General features: G+C 39.4%; 1 protein-coding gene across 2 annotated transcripts; it reads left to right on the forward strand.

Moving 5' to 3' along the window:
- The first annotated feature begins 1513 nt into the window (after positions 1-1513).
- PRSS35 (serine protease 35) lies at positions 1514-14218 on the forward strand. 2 transcript variants are annotated; one of them, XM_036024406.1, is made up of 3 exons: positions 1514-1730; positions 4753-4812; positions 11394-14218. In XM_036024406.1, coding segments are annotated over exons 2-3 (1272 nt in total). In that variant the 5' UTR covers positions 1514-1730; positions 4753-4810; the 3' UTR covers positions 12664-14218. The 2 variants fall into 2 exon arrangements, with proteins under 2 accessions (XP_035880299.1, XP_028365757.1); XM_028509956.2 differs by lacking the exon at positions 4753-4812.
- The last annotated feature ends 2974 nt before the right edge of the window (positions 14219-17192 follow it).

Genomic DNA, 17192 nt, shown 5'->3' on the forward strand with positions numbered 1-17192 from the left:
TATGATCTCACTTATATGTGAAATCAAACAAAAAAATAAACTGAATAACAAAATAGAAATAGAGGCATGGATACATAGAACAGACTGACAGCTGTCAGAGGGGAGGGGGGAATGGATGAAAGAAGTTGAAGGGATTAGCCAAAGAATAACCCATTGACATGTACAACAGTGTGGTGATGGCCTGAGGGAAGGGTGGGGATGAGGGCTGGGTGGAAATAGGCAAAGGGAGAAAAATGGGGACATCTGTAATAATGTAAACAATAAAAATAAAATTACAAAATAGAGCTCTTGCCTATGTGACTTACTTGGTTGGAGTGTCATCCTGTACACCAAAAGGGTGGTGGTTTGATTCCCGGTCAGGGCACACACCAAGGTTTCGGGTTAATTTTCCAGTCCGTGAGCATTTGCGAGGCAGCTATTGGATGTTCTCTCACACACCAGTGTGTGTGTGTCTGTCTGTCTGTCTGTCTCCCTTCCTCTCTCTAAAATCAATAAACATTATTTTTTTATTTAAAAAAAATACCATACACAGGAACTTGAGAAATGCAATTACCTAGTAATGCTAAGACCTTGTGTTACAAACACCTGTGCATTTATTTACTCTCCCTACCTTCAGGGTCAAGACCGAGTTTTTGTATTCATGGTTGTATCCCTGCATCTTGCCCCAGACCTGCCCAGCAGTCGAAGCTCAGTAGATTCTGAAACAATGAAGTTCCCTTCTAGGAGGTTCCCACCCCAGAGGAGCACCTTTCCTGAAGAGAAGAATAAAAGAGAGTGAGAATGTAAGAGGTTAGAATTCAGGTAGACTGGACAGGTAAAGGATCTTAAAGGATATTTGCCAAAAGTAAGTAAAAGTAAGTAAGTAAATAAATAAAAGTAAGTAAGTAAGTAAGTAAATGCATGCCTACTACCCTACTGACCGATGGAAACCGAGGCTCCCCCTGGAGGCGGCATACAGGATGCTCACAGGGTGGCCCAGTAGCTCAGCCGGGCTGTCCACCATCCTCTGTTCAGGTGTGGGTGCCTGAGACAACCTTGGGCCACAGGTGACGTCGCACTTGGTGAGGGCATCAGTCAAACTCACCCTATGGGGTGTACGTCCTGGCAAGCGAGGTTTGAGGTAGAGGCTGGCGACATGTCCTGGTTCTGATGGCTAAGTCTAAACATCCAACCAAGCCAGGGGAAGGAGACTCAAAGTGAACAACTCTCTGGCACCTCCCCAGACCCCTCCAAAATATTCAAGGGATGCATACTGTTATAGGGTCAGATGTCTCCTATGCACTCACTCCAATTTTTCCTAATGCTTAATTTATTCACTCTGCAGACAAAGACAAGGTGGCAGGTTGCCTTGTCTGCCAGGCAGTTACTGCTAAAGCCCCCCATTCGGCTTGTGTCCCGGCTCCGTCCCTCCCGCCCTCCCTGCTCTTCTCTGGCCCACCTCCTTCCTCCTTTGCCTCTCCCCACCCCTGCGTCTGCCTAGCGTCATCGCCCCCTTTCCCCTCCCATCTCCCCTCCTGGAGCAGCTGGGCTCTAGCCTCCTCTGCAGTCTTCACTGCTAGCTCCCGGTGGTGCTGGCCAGCGGTGGCGGGACAGCCTGGGCTCTGGCCTCTGCTGGGCTCCTGGCAGCAGCGTCCCCGCCCTCTGTCCCTCCCAGGCCAGTGTTAGTGACAGCCTCGGTGGTTCTTTGATTTGAACTGGACAGCGCCCTAGGGACTGAATAAGCTTCACAGGTAAGGATGGTGCACCCCCTTCCCACCAGTCCCTGCTTCCCCACCCCCCGCAGTGAGACCCTAGAACTTGGATATTTCTCTGAGAAGTGCAGAACCTGTCCAAGGAGAGCTTCTTTGAAATGCTCTAACGATGGGATGAAACTTAGCACTTTAAGTCCTCAAAGAAATGAGCTTTTCTTTCAATGTGCAGTTCTGTGTGCTGGTCTCTGCAGTTTAATATTAACAGTAACGATGTTTGCACTGGAATATAAGTGGAATTCTTTCTACTTAAGCAGTACCAGAGGGAACTCTCTTTATTTTTATGATTATTAGCAGATGCCATTGAAGGAGGTGTAAAACGCTTTCTCAGAAAATCTACTCTTGTTGAAAACCTTTGGCAGGGTTACTGTGAAAGCTAGAATCAGTAGCCTCTCCTCTCTCCCCTCTTTCTTTTCTCTATTTCTCTCTCATCAATTTAGCCGCACAGGTCAGCAAAAGGAGTGGTGGAAAACTATTTGTTTTAAAATGAGGTGTAAAGAAATTAAAAAGTCTTGGACTTGCTCTAAAACACTAAAAAAGGAAGGGAGATGAAACAAGATTGGCGACAGATAATTTTTGAAGCTGGCTGATGGGCACATGGGGATATACTTTATTTGCTGTCTTTAAAATGCTCTTTACTCGTGTGTAGTTTGAACATGTTCTATAATAAAACATTTTTGAAGGTTGTAGAAACCTTCTTGCTTGATTCCTTTGACCATTTTACACTGTCATTGCTGTGAAATAAAGCTGTGTATCCTATCTGTAACCCCCTCCCTTATTAATTCTGCTCACTTCTGAAATTCTCATTTTATCCCAAGTACATTTGTCTCTAGGGAGGATTATAAAAGTCATTTTTGCTGCTTGAAGAATTATGCTTAGAATCTGGTTTATAATTTGTAGAAAGAATGTTAAAATCCCAGCCAAGTAAGACATCTAGGCTTGAAAGTAGTAGCCAAGCATCGTTTGGAATTTTATTTTTTAAGGAAATATTAGAGGAGCTCCTTTAGTATGAGAAGAGATTATACACTCCAAACTTTTCTTCCAGAAAAGTGTGTGTGTATGTACACACCCCAGCTCAGAAACCTGTAGGCTTTTAAGAATCTTTTCCATGTTTTTAAATGTGAAACTGTTTAGCCTATGTGCTTGGCACATAGTATGTGCTCATTATGTTAAAATAAACAATTGCTAATGTGAGTTAATTTTCCCTGTTGAGTAAATAATTTATCTTTCTCTGCCCGACACTCAAGGCAAGTATATTACATTTTAACAGCAGGATCAGACCCAGAATTTGGAGGCTGAAGCTACCTCACCTCGCACGGGATTAACTTTGCAGATGAGAAATCTGAGATGAGAGCTGAGGAAACAGCAAAGAGAAATTAGTGGTACCAAAGTTATTTATAACTTTGCTTAACTAAATTTTTTTCAGAAGTTTCAAATGTATTAAACTGATATATGATTAGCAAAAAATATTGTGATCATAAGCTGCTTTAAAGCCTGAAAAACAGCAAAATTAATGCTTTTAGAGACATTCTTCACTTTTGAAGGCCAACTTGCAAGCTATAAAAATAAGTCAGGAACCGTAAGCTGTGTGCTTCCTATGCCCGTGCATGAGAGAGCCAGCAGAGAATTCCCTTGGGGCTTCCTTACCACCATTCACCCCAAATTTGATTTACACACAACATATCCATTGCATAAATTGAAATGTACATGTCCTGAAAAATAACTACAAAAGAAAAGAAGGTATTTTTTTATTGTGATGAGAAACAGAAGATGTGGGTTACTGTAAAATAATCAACTGTGTTACTTTACCATCTTTCTTTCCCTCAAGTACTGCCAAACTCTTAAAGCAGACATTACTTTGTCTCGATTCCTGAAATTAAAGTTGAAAATAGTGCTATGGTATGATATTTTGAAGAGAAATTGGCACAATGTCAATGAACATTCTTGCCATTTACTTGCAGCATAGGATCAGCAGAAAGTATATCCTTTAGGAATGGGTTATAATAAAGGATTTGATAAACATATGTGAAATATTTGGCAGGTTGAAGACTTTCCTACGTGTTGAAATGAATCAGAGCACATTTGGGGGACTCTTTAGCCGTGCTGTAGGTCAGAGTGGAAGTGTGCTGGCACTACAATGGTTTTTGGAAAACCACCTGCCAGAAAATTGTCTGGCTGTAGACAACATTATCAGCTCTCAGTTCATCAGGATGGGCTCTGTGGCGTGTAGATGGGCTTTCTAAACGTGATAAATTCCACATGTGACAACCATTTTGTATATTAGCCAGTTAGACTTCTCCCCCTGCTGAATCCCACATGCTTTTAAAATAAATTCTTTATCATAGCTCAAAGAATGTAAACAATTTAAATGCAGGATCTGAGATTTGCTATCACCGGGCCAACTTTGCCATCTAGTGGTAGCAATGTGGATAACAGGCAAGTTCCTACCCGGGATGACTGGGAATTGACGCTTCTTGAGGATCACTGATGAGTCATAAATTACTTGTGTTTTCTCATTTGTGGTTTAATCTAGGTCTTTGGAGCTGAAAAAGATCTTAGAAATTTTCTAGCCTAATTCAATACCTAAGAACTATTAGAGAGATTCTTAAATAAGGAAAGAGATTTCAAATTGATGCATAGTCTTCAGTATCTATTTGTTGAAAAACAAATTTATCTTCCCTTTTCAATTCTCATCTCTCTCGAAGTACTGCTCCATGCCGCCATAAAGTTTTATTACAATCTTCTATTTTTGTTTTAAAATTGCATGTCTGGACATTTTTCCTTAAAATGAAAATTTTCATTTATGCTTAAGACTCTGAACCAAACATTCTTTCCCACTCACTCCCTACTACTTCTTTATTTCTAAACATCAAGGGCTGACAAAAGAACAACAACAACAACAACAACAAACAAAAAAGATTCTAACCTGATAAGTGTATTGATTTCCTATTGCTGTTAATAATTACTGAAAACTTAGTGACTGAAACAACACGTTATCTTACAGTTCTGAAGGCCAGAAGTCTAAAGTGGGTGGGCAGGGTGGCATTCCTTCTGGAAGTTGAATGTGAGAATCTGTTTCCTTGCCCTTTTCGGGTTCTAGAGGCTGCTCTGCATTCCTTGGCTTTCCACCCTGCATCCTTGGGACCTCTGCCTCCATCTTCACAGCCCCTTCTCACTCTAGACCCTTCCACCTTCTGTGATCACATTGGGCTCCCCTGGGTAATCCAAGCTAATCTCATCTCAGAATCCTTAATCACATTTGCAAATCTCTTTTACCAGGTGAGGAATTTATTCCCAGGTTCTGGGAATTAGAATGTGGCTTTCTTTAGCAGCTTTTGTTTGGCTTAAACAATGAGGGACACAACAGTCAGAGAGGCATGAAATCCCTTATAAATATATCTACCTATGTTTGGACTCCCATTGTTTGCTATCAATAATAATAATTGCTGCCATTTGTTGAATGTTTATTGTGCTTGGGGTATTGTGCTTATATACATCATATTAGTTCCTCACAAAAACTCACTGTAAAGTTTTACCCTTACCCTCTGAAAATAATGTTTGCAAAGATTAAGTAAACTTCATAAAGTCGTGTAGCAAAAAAGTAGCATGGGCATTGACTTGACTTCAGTGCCCACGGCCTCCATAAATCATAAATGGTTGAAACACACCGGTTCTTACTCTTCATATTCATAATGTCACCAGAACTGTTATTTTCTCATGGCTGTAATTTCATACACTTTTTACCTGCTGTTCTAGTCAGTAAAGAACATTAGTGAGGGCCTGAAGTGGGTCAGGAATTGAACTTTATAAAATACCTGTTTTTCTCCACAGCTGCCCCCAATTTGTGAAATGACTTTAGAAGTTGTTACAGGTGTTCTGCAAAACCTGACCCATTTAAGGCTTGCTTTACCCTTGTTTAGTCTTCCTGGTAATGACTTCCCCACTCCTGCTGCAGCCTTTGCCTAAGCCAGCCCTTCCCTCTGCAAGTATTTGATATATCTGGGTCAGGCTACAAGGTCTACCTGTTGCATGCCAATCTTTACAGAGCAGGTAGAGGGTGCAAGTAGAGGATGGAGGTGGCTTGTACATGTTTTTGTGTTTTTGTATGTGTGTAAATGTAGGCAGTAATGTTGGGGGTGCAGGTGGTTGAGATCTTGGGTGGTTACAAAAGGACAGGTGTGTCCTAACATATACATTAAGGTAGAAGTTGGTGTTGGCCCTATAAGGTCATCGGTCTGACTGAGCAGTCCCTGACTCACTCCAGCACCAAATGTTTAATGGATTAATGCAAAATTCTGCTCCCTGGCAGCATGCTATACACATGAATTTGGACACCTACCTCACTACACACTACAAAGACAGGTGAAAAGAAAGGTCTGAGTATGTGTGAATCTGTCAGCTAGTGAGGGAAAGCAATTCAGTGCCAATGCTTAATGTTAAGCCAGCAGCCTCCTTTTTCATATACAAGAAAAATAGTTCATTTGAAATGTTTAATATAGTGAGCAATCACCTAATCTTTCAATAATCCATCTGCCCTACCTAAGCTATGTGTGTGTATATATATTCATATACTATATATATTTATCAGGCCAGTAATATTCTACACACTCCAGACAGACTCCCTCAAAAAGTTATTTTTTTCTCTCATTATAAGTCACTCTCTTAGAATAATTATTTTGACATGAACTCTGTTTCTCTTTAGGCTGAGGACCTGATTCAGTTCCAGAATTCCTAATATAGATCCAGGCTATAGATAAGTCACAAGAAATGCAATTTGAGAATTCTGTGGTTGGGTAATATTCAATCACATTTGAGTTTAATAGTAATGAGAAAAATGTATTACAGAGCCACAGATATTTGTAGGAAGGAGGAATTAGGAAAACATTCATCTGGGAAGTCTCTAAAGTGAAGCTGTCCTTGAACAAAGCAAAACAGAACACAACACAACAAAGAGAAAAGGGAGTTCGAGAGTGTGTTGGAAACTGTCCTGAAACAAAAATATTTGACCGTAAGATCGACTATTTAGAAAACTAAAAGTGCTATGACTTTGGCTCATGTAAGAAGTTGTTTTAAAGTGATATTAATTTACCCATGGAGGTAGAATGATGATAGAAGAGCCTGTTATTGATGCCTACTATGCTTTGGGATTGATGGTGAACTGAATGTAATGAGCCGTTCAAATTCATGTGCCGCATTTAAATGCTAAAGATGGGAGTTCGCCCATGCTTTCTCATTCCTTGGTCTACACTCATCTGCACCGTGCTGGCAGAGATGCTCAAATATTTGTAAATATTATAGGTACTATCAGAAATCACATTTCTGAGGCAGCATAAAAAATGACAATAGTAAGTCATCTCTTGCAGTTATTTCTACTATTGTAGACCAGGTACGAATGTGGAATAGTGTTTGCACTATCAGTACAAGTTCATCTGCATGCCCTGATATCTTTGGTCCCTTCCTAATTCCCTTCTACCCCATTTACCTCCACAGCCCAACCCATAATCGGCTGTGTGCACACTGACTCGTGGTGGAGAGTCATGGCTGCAGCCGCACTTTCGTTACCAAAATTGGAATTTGAAGCCTCAAACCCAAGCCATCTGGAAGGCGACAGTTAAGGTCACAGTTATAACTGAAAGTTGGCAAAAAAGAGGAGAATGAGGGAAGAGAGGGACATTAAAGATTTCAAAATATTCTAGCTGCTCCACCAGTGGAGACTGCATGTCAGTGAGTTGGTGTTTTTTGGATGACAGGCCTATGTAGATGTGTTGTCCTCTGAACCATGGACTGCTGGATCCATGAGGGCTGTCATTTACATTGCATTGACATTTCACCACAAGGCAAACTTAGATTTTCCAAAAGAAAGCATCCATAAACATTTGTCCAATTTTAAATTACAGGCCAAATTGGACAGGGTAACTAAATCCATGTCCTCTTATTACTGTGATTCCGAGGCCATATTACAAGGCCCTGCCCTTCCCACACCCAAGATAGACGCAGGCCTGGCTCATCATGCTCCCCCGCAGCTCTGCGCAGTGGGCACTGGAACGACCGGCTGGCGGACTCGCGCCTTGCAGGGTCTGGGGCCTCCAACGTGAGAAACACCCCATGCAAGCCCACTGAATTGGAATCTTTTCAGACATGTCATTAAGTCACTTACATAAAAGTTATGCTTTTTCTTTATAAACCACCAGACCATTCACTATTAGCTGTTGCTAGTGTAGTGAAAGAGCAAAATTCAGAATAAATTTATTTTGTACACAAACATGAAGCAGGTACCATTTGAAACCTGGTTAAGCCACCATTCCTGGAAGGACTCCCCGCGGGGGTGTGGCTTACATGGCTGCACCAGGGCCTTGGCTGCCATGGAGGTTCTCAAGCTGTGCTGAGTGTCAGCATTGCCTGCAGTGCTGGCCGAAACGTATATCACTGGGACCTTCTTGGGTCTAGAAACTAGGGCTTTTATCTAGTCTCCAGGTGATGCTGACACTGCTGCTCTGGAGACAACAACCCGGGTATCCTTTGTATGACAGAGTTTGTAGTTTGCCGTGTGCCAGTACAGAATTCTATTCGCAAATTAATGACCTTTTGAGTGGCTCATGTTTCATTTTGAGTCCAAAGTCAGGAAAAAAAACAATATCTCAGCTCAAAGCAGTCCAACAGCAGGAGTCTCCCCTTCCTCACAGGAGGGTCCTCAGCCTTTTTGTTCTGTTCAGACCTTCAAGATGAGGCCCGCCCACCTGAGGGAGGGGAAACTGCTTTGCTCAGGCTGCCAGTCCAAAAGTCCTCTCCCTCAGACACACTCCGCTCCCCACCCCTGCCCCGCACGGACACACCCACAGCAGTGTTCAGCCAAGTATCAGGCCCCCCTGTGGACTAGTTGACTGGACACATAAAACTATGACACAGCTTTTTAAAAAAAGTCTGCCTACAGAATTATGGCACAGAGCACATGTTTTATTCCTTAAAGGTTGCAAGACTAAATTAAATTGTACTGAAGAAACAACCACAAAAATCCTAACTGGGGAAACAACAACACAGAACTGTGAGTGAGACACCCTCTATTTTGCTCAGCAATGACTCACCCACATTTATTACTCCGCAGATCATTGGCATCAGTGTTAATATGTACAAAGTGATTCTGTACATTTCTCAGCAAGTGTATTTGACTGACTTCCAGTCTTTGATGTAATCATATATTAAGTATACCATAGACAGCTGTTATCATAAAGGGCTGAATGAAAAATCAATTTAAACAATTTGTTTCCCAGAGCAAAAACTCCTTTGACTGAAATTTACTGAGAATTAGGTAGATTAAAATATATATATAAAAGATTTGTATTTATTTATTTATTTTTAGAGAGGGGAAAGGAGGGAGAAAGAGACGGAGAGAAACATCCATGTGTGGTTGCCTCTCTCACATCCTCTAATGGGGACCTGGCCCACAACCCAGGTAGGCGCTCTGACTGGGAATTGAACCAGTGACTCTTTGGTTTGGCACTCAATCCACCGAGCCACACCAGCCAGGGCAAGATATTTATCTCTTTGTAATCATCTTTTGGTCTGTTGATAACCTAAGAGGCTGCAAATAACTCTAATTTTAGCTTTTTTGGGGGGTGGTGTGGGGAGCAAATCAATAATTTTCATCTTGGGAAGCTCACAGCTAAGCATAGGATTTCAAGATCTCTGTAGAATTACTGAGTTGTTGGCCTTTTCACTCTAATCCAATTAAATAGAACTGATGAAATATTCATTGTGTAAATTGCATAGAAGATAAAAAAAATCTTAAGTGGCTCAACAATATTATTATCAATATAATTACCATTCTGTGTGAAGTTGATTTTGCCATGGTAATGATTAGAAAATATTGTGACATGAGTGTGGGTGTTCTTCTGAAGTATATTCTTTGTTGATTTTTGGGTGATATCCATTACTTCCCCAAATAAAACAAGTTACATACTACTCACCTTTCAATTGTGAGCAGATAAAAAATGGAAACTGCAAAACTTCTATGTAATCTTGCTGATGCCAAGTCATGGTAAAGTTGATTATAAATTTGTTTAAATGTTCAAATGTATGGTGATTCAAATTAATTATGTCATATTTTGGTGAGTATATCATGTTTAAACAATAAAGAGATTATGTAGTATATGTTTTTGTTTTATCAAAGGAATGTTATTAGCTTGTTAATACAATTCTGTGCTCATATATGACAAAATGAATTTCATTGTGTCAAGCCATGCCTGTATTCAGTTCTGTATCAGAGACAATTTTTGGTTTTCATGCCACACACAGGGTCCTATGGGTGTATCCTGGGTTGATGAACATTCCTAACATTCTTCATTACTTTTGTTTTCCATGCCTCCACCACCCAAAAAAAGTTTATCAGGAAGCATTGTGAGTCAAAGTATTGTAGGAATAATGCAACCTTGAATTTGCCTCTGCTTTATATTAAGTGTAAATCATTTGCTAAGCCTGGACATTTCAGCTATTAGTTAAAAATGACTTGGGGCATAGCTTACAAATTTCAAAATGACTGCCCCCAAAAGTGTTACCACTGCCCCCACCCTCACAAAGCAACAACTGACAAACATCAGTCCCACTACATAGATTTCCATAGCCATGAGCCTACTGAAGCAGGAAAAGGTGACAAGAAGATGTAAACACTAGAAGAGGTAACGTATGATTTATCAGTGCTGACGACTTTAAAATGTCTAACCCGGAAGAACTGCTCTTCGATGATAACACCCGTGATGAACGGGACTGTGTTTAATCTGATCATGTTCCCCCAAGTGGCCAAGTCAGAATCATAGCCTGTGCTCCATAAATTCTGGTAGCCAATTTTAACTGACTAAATATCACTGAGAAGCATTTTTGTATGTTGCTTTTCTTAAATGGTAGTTCCAGGCATAACTCTGCTTAAAAAAAATGCAGGGAACATTTTTTCTTACTTTAGCATAAATGGCCTGTGCATGTTTCCTTTTTATGATAAGGGGTTCTGCGTATAAAAATTAAGGCAGGTCCATAGCAGATGAACTCATTTATTTATTTTAAAAACCTCTGCCTGAGTCTATGGCTTTTAGAGGTGTATCTGGTGAATTCAATTATGTCACCAGTCAGCTGGGTCTGCACACCATGGTTCAGGGAAATTCCCTGTATTCTGATGGTTATGTTTTGGGTTCTGTGCTAGGCATTTACACTCTAGAGATGAGGAGTTTCATGGTCCCAAGGGCAGGGAAAATACAGAACATCTGCTGCTATCTTTATGTCTAAATCATCTGGAAGTAAGGTTGTAGGGGACCTAGGAAGGAAGAGAGTGTGGCTTAGTAACAGAAGTCCACAAGAGCTATTGTGTCCTACTCTCCATGTGTTGGTTTGTCTGGGGAGGTGGAGATGGTGGGACAGGGTGGGGAGAGATGAGTTAGGCCTCGTGGAGGGAAAGCTGGGCAAACAACAGTGTACCGAATTTGGAAAAATCTGTGAGCCTACTTAGCAGGGTGTTTGATTGCAGTAAAACCTAAGGTCAATGAAAATAAGGACTCCTATTTGTAGTCAAGGTATGTTCAGGACCCAAGGCCTAAATGACATGGATAAGTAACATTTAAAAAGAAATATTGTAAAGCTTCTCTTTCTTTTTCTATTTTTAAGGATAAAGGAGAAGAACGAAATGGAAAGTACGCTATTCTGGATGATATTTTTCACCTTTGGGTGGACCCTCATTGATGGGTCAGAGATGGAACGGGATTTCATGTGGCATTTGAGAAAAGTACCCCGGGTTGTCAGTGAGAGAACTTTCCCTCTTACTAGCCCCACATTTGAGGCAGATGCTAAGGTGGTGTTAAGGAAAGTGTGTGGCATCGAATGTCAGAAAGAACTTCCAGCCCCCAGCCTTTCAGACTTGGAAGACTCCCTTTCCTATGAGACTGTCTTTGAGAATGGCACCCGAACCTTGACCAGAGTGAAAGTTCAAGGTCTGGTCCTTGAGCCAACTCAAAATATCTCCAGCAAAGGAGCACCTGTTAGGAGAAAGAGACAGGTGTATGGCACAGACAGCAGGTTCAGCATTTTGGACAAAAGATTCTTAACCAATTTCCCTTTCAATACAGCTGTGAAGCTCTCCACGGGCTGCAGTGGTATTCTCATTTCTCCCCGTCATGTTCTAACAGCTGCCCACTGTGTGCACGATGGGAAGGACTATATCAAAGGGAGCAAAAAGCTTAGGGTAGGGCTGTTGAAGATGAGAAATAAAGGAGGTGGCAAGAAACGAAGGGGTTCTAAGAGGAGCAGGAGAGAAGTTGCTGGTGGTGACCAAAGAGAGGGTAGCAAAGATAATCTGAAGGAGATAGCCAAGGCTGGAAGAAGAAGAAGAAGAAGAAAGGAATCTGCTCGGGGCCAGAGAGTTGCTGAGGGCAGGCCCACCTTCCAGTGGACCAGGGTCAAGAATACACACATTCCCAAAGGCTGGGCTACAGGAGAGAGTGGAGATGCCACCTTGGATTATGACTATGCTCTTCTGGAACTGAAGCGTGCTCACAAAAAGAAATACATGGAACTAGGAATCAGTCCCACCATCAAGAAGCTGCCAGGTGGAATGATCCACTTCTCAGGATTTGATCACGATAGAGCAGATCAGTTGGTGTACCGGTTTTGTAGTGTGTCTGATGAATCCAATGATCTCCTCTATCAATACTGCGATGCAGAGTCAGGCTCCACTGGCTCCGGGGTCTATCTGCGTCTGAAAGAGCCAGACAAAAAGCACTGGAAGCGCAAAATCATTGCGGTCTATTCAGGCCACCAGTGGGTGGATGTCCACGGTGCTCAGAAGGACTACAACGTGGCCGTGCGTATCACTCCCCTCAAGTATGCCCAGATTTGCCTCTGGATTCACGGAGATGACGCCAACTGTACTTACGGATAACAGGAACCTGAAACTAGGTCATGGATGAGCGAAATCACAGAGAGAAAACCAGTTCTGATTATTGTAGTGAAATCAATTCACAGGTTATGCCTGGACTTGAATTTTATTAATAGCATTTCAACATTTTTATAAATGTACTTGTTCAAAATTAGATTTTCTTACATTTAAAAAATTTAGGTAAAGATACTGAAACTAGATGGGCATTTCAATGCCAAGTATATATATATATATATTCTTCTTTACACAATGGTAAGTTTGGTTCATGGAAAAAATGTTTCTTTCTGTTTTCTTAAAAATTAGACACTCTTTAAAACTTCAAGCTGGTACTATAAATAATGTGATTTCTCAATGGACTTATTCTCAGGGTCCTACCGTTAGAAGAATCTAATAGGATGCCAGTTGCATACTAAATGTGAAACTGCATATACAGAGGTAGATGGTAATACTCAGAATTAAGTTAGAGACAAAAATTTACGACAGTTAGTACCTCCCTGAGATAGGCCCACTCATTCCATGCCCTCAGCGTTTATATTGTTTCCTCTTGGGGCTGTGAAACATCAGGTTTTTGTTTTTTGTTTTTAAAAGAATGATAAGGAATAACTTTACAAACAAAGCTGTCAATTATTTTCCTGCTTTGAAAAATATAAACTGAACTGTATACTATTTGAAATGGGAGAGATACTTTGTTCCATGAAATAAGTCTAGTTTAAAAGTAGGGAAGCTGAGACTTTTTAAGATCTCAAGTTTTGATTTAACTAGTGTTTAAACCATGAACTTTTCATGAATGTTTAGGGAAGGCAGCTCAACAGTTAAAAATGATCATGAATTGAAAGGCTCATCATTTTATGCTACATGGTCTCCTATGTATGAGGTATTGTATTTTTAGGACAAGCAATTACAGTCTTTTTAGGGCCTTTATTCCCCCTTGACAAAATCCAGCTTTCTTCATAGGGTCATAGGCATATTATTTTGGCAAATTCTCTAATTAGTAATTTTAAGTAAATGCCTTAAAATGAATATAATTTAAGATAGTTTTTAGAAGAAGATTCTGATTATTTTCATTAGGGACCAAGGCTGCCCACTCACTCCGGCCGTCATGGAGCCTAAGTGGACAGAGAGAGTCCAGTGGCTGCCTTGGGGCACTGGATGCTGTTGCCTGAATGAACCCGTAGGTGTTAGTTAGCTGAATGGCTGTAAAAGGGCATTCGTTCAAGCCTGTATTTTTAAAGGGTTTCAGTGATTTGTAGTTGAGTAACCCATAACATTCAGGAACTGCGTGGTTTGCTCTTCCTGGTGGTTTCTAGCCCACACATTCTCTTCTGCCAGGACATATCCAAGTTGCTGAATGGGCTGGAGTTCAAATTTATTTTGTTAGTGTAATTGTTTTTACAAATGGGGAATTAAATCCTTGGTGAGTATGCAAAGGGATATTTGATCAGCTTATGATAAAATGATTTTGTAAATGGTGTCCAAAATAGCTGAGATTCAATACAAGTGTACATTCTTTATTCATGTGAATTGGTTAAAAATCATTCAATAAAAATTTAAAAAATAAGTCAGTTATAACTGTATATATGTTTTATGTGTAGGGTTTCAGCAATTATTAAATTAATGGTCATTTATTTCAAAATGATTCTATTTGATTCTAAACACATGCCACTAAGCAGTATTTTATCATTGGTGCTATGGAATAGGGCTACTGACTCAAAGGTTTGTTCAGATCTTTTTTTTTTAAATCATCTACACGATCACTGCAACTAAAGATGTTTCAAGGTGAATTTTGCACACTTATGCAAACACACACCAAACTTCATCTCACAATCTTAGAAAATAATTCCTGGGATTTAGAGTGTTTTGGTATGTCAACAGTTTGGTATGTAAGGTTAAATTCTGAATATACATAATTTCCTTAAAATTATTGTACTTTTAAAAAATATAACATTTCACTCATTTTCTTTGAAGAGGTTTATTTAATTCTCTCCTTTTCTCTTTTCTAACTGAATTATGAATCTTATATGACCTACTTAGGACTACTAAAGTATGTACTGCATTCCTTAGAAAGTTATATTTTATATACTTTTTCTGTTATAATTAATTGGTTTGAAATAGAAAGTTAATTTGAATTCACTTAACTAAACAAATATACTCACAGACATATGACACCTACTTTGTGCTAGGGACTACACTGACTTACTATGTAGAGAAACTTACCCAATTATTGAATTGAAATAACTATTTATAAAACAATTGAAATTAAAAATTGTGGGCTTTTCTTTACTCAAATAACATATTTTATTCTATTTATCTTTTTAAAATATTTATTTATTGATTTTAGGGAGCAGGGTAAGAGAGAAACAGCAATCTGTGGTTCCACCTATTTATGCATTTATTGTTATTTTTTTAGTTTTATTTTTTTATGTGCCCAGATTGGGGAGTGAACCTGCAACCCTGGCATGGTAGGATGATGCTCCAATCAACTGAGTTACCTGGCCAGGACTGTGTTTTTTCATGCTCCAATTGATACATGTGTGGGCAGAATAAGACTTTTTTTCTTTCTAACATACTTCTTAGTTAAATCCCAAGTGTTCATTTTTAAAAAGAGATGAGCTTATGTATGATCAAGATCAGACTTCTGGATGAATCATTACCTCTTTTATTTGTAGATCAAAGAATTCTTTGAAATTCTTATTTCATAGAAAGAATGTCAGGGTTAGAAGAAACCATAAAGGTTACCTAGTTTATCTTTACATTTTAGATTTTAATTTCCCTTCATACTATTTTCTTTAAGTAGTTTGTCCAGTGATAAAAAACTAAATATTATTTAGGTATAAAAATTAATTCAGGAATGTAACATTGTTTAAAATTTTTAGTTCAATTTTCTACAAATTGTAAAAATTATATTGTTTCTCTTGATTTTATACCAATGTTGACCATTTCAATTACAATATTTATAATTCTTTGGTCTTATGTTGAAATCAGGTATTTACTCTCTTAAAAATGAATCACAAAAATAAATTAAGAATATTAAGAGATAAGGCAATTGAACTAAGTACTGGGCATTGTAAGGATGTGAATCTATAGCTATAAATAATCCAGAAGTAGCATCATTATTCTTAAAATGGTTTCCTCATAACAATTATATTTTGGTTACTGATTTTAAAAAGCCTAACAAATACTTTTTCTAAATTCTGCTTTATATAACATCTCCAGTTAATTAACAGCAGAATCTTCTTAATAAGCTGATTTTTCTAGCTCAAATTGCTCTTTCTTCAATGGCCAAGTTATAAGGTTTAGAAATATTTAGGAGATTAAGTCTAATCGATGGTGAAATCACATTCTCATCAGATGGGTTCACTGTGTAGAATTTAGTTTTTTCTAGGTTTATCATCCAACAAAGGGGAGAAAACACCCTCAGATGGGCTTCTTTTCTACTTATACACAAAGTCTAGGAAGAAAATCCCCTGTCATCTCCTTTCTGTAACAATAACTAGCAGTTCCTTCCATATAGTGAAACAGTCTAGAGCATCGTAGTCAAAATGTTGGTAACTTGTGATCCCAGTCAGGGCTGGTACACTTCACCCACATGTGAGGTGCTGTCTTAATCTGTTTGGCTGCCATAGCAAAATACCGTGGAGTGGTGGCCTAAACAATAGAAATGGATTTCTCACAGTTTTGAAGACTGAGAATTTTGGCAAGGGAGGTTTTATTCAGGAGCCTCTTTTCGTTGTAGGCACCCACCTGGCTTGTGAGCCCTGGTGTTTCTTCCTAAGGGGAACTAATCCCATCATGAGGACCTCACCCTCATGACCTCATCTAACCCCAATTACTTCATTAAGGCCCCATCTTTGGGGGTTGGGCTTCAACATATGAATTGCAGGGAGCAGGGAGAACACAAACATTCAGCCCATAATAGGTTCCATTCTAAACCCACAAGTTGCATCTTGGGTCAGGCTGAGGGAACTCACAAAGATCCTAGTCACAAAGGACACTAGGTAAAGAGGTATGAATGGCACCTTAGGCCAACCAATCACCATCTCCCAATGTTCATTATGGTAATCTCAAGTGTTCATACGTGGCACAGAGGAGGTGATCAATACATGCTTAAAATATCAAGTATTCATTGAGGGCAGTACTTATTTACTGGTACATGATAAAGCTTCAAAAAGACTAGAGATGTTATTTTAAGTGCATATTGTATTATAGGTATAGATACATGTTTAAATAGTAGAAATATTTATCATAATGAGAATTTTAATATCAGAATATTGTGGCACTTAAGAAATCAGATATTTGCCATATTCCCTACTTACTTATTTGAGTTTATGATAAAAATGGCTTCAAATTGACAAGTCCAGGCTACTGCAGTTACTCCTCATCCCTCTGTCCCCCCAGGAAACATTAAAAAAGAAAATCTGTCTCAGGACTTGCTGCCAAAATATTTTTATTTTGGAAATATTTTTAAATTTCCAATAATATCTTGAGATCTATTCACTTTTTTCAAGCACTGGGAACAAGTCAGCTACTTAGAA

Source organism: Phyllostomus discolor, chromosome 4, assembly GCF_004126475.2.
Source record: "Phyllostomus discolor isolate MPI-MPIP mPhyDis1 chromosome 4, mPhyDis1.pri.v3, whole genome shotgun sequence".
NCBI classification, from domain to species: domain Eukaryota; kingdom Metazoa; phylum Chordata; class Mammalia; order Chiroptera; family Phyllostomidae; genus Phyllostomus; species Phyllostomus discolor.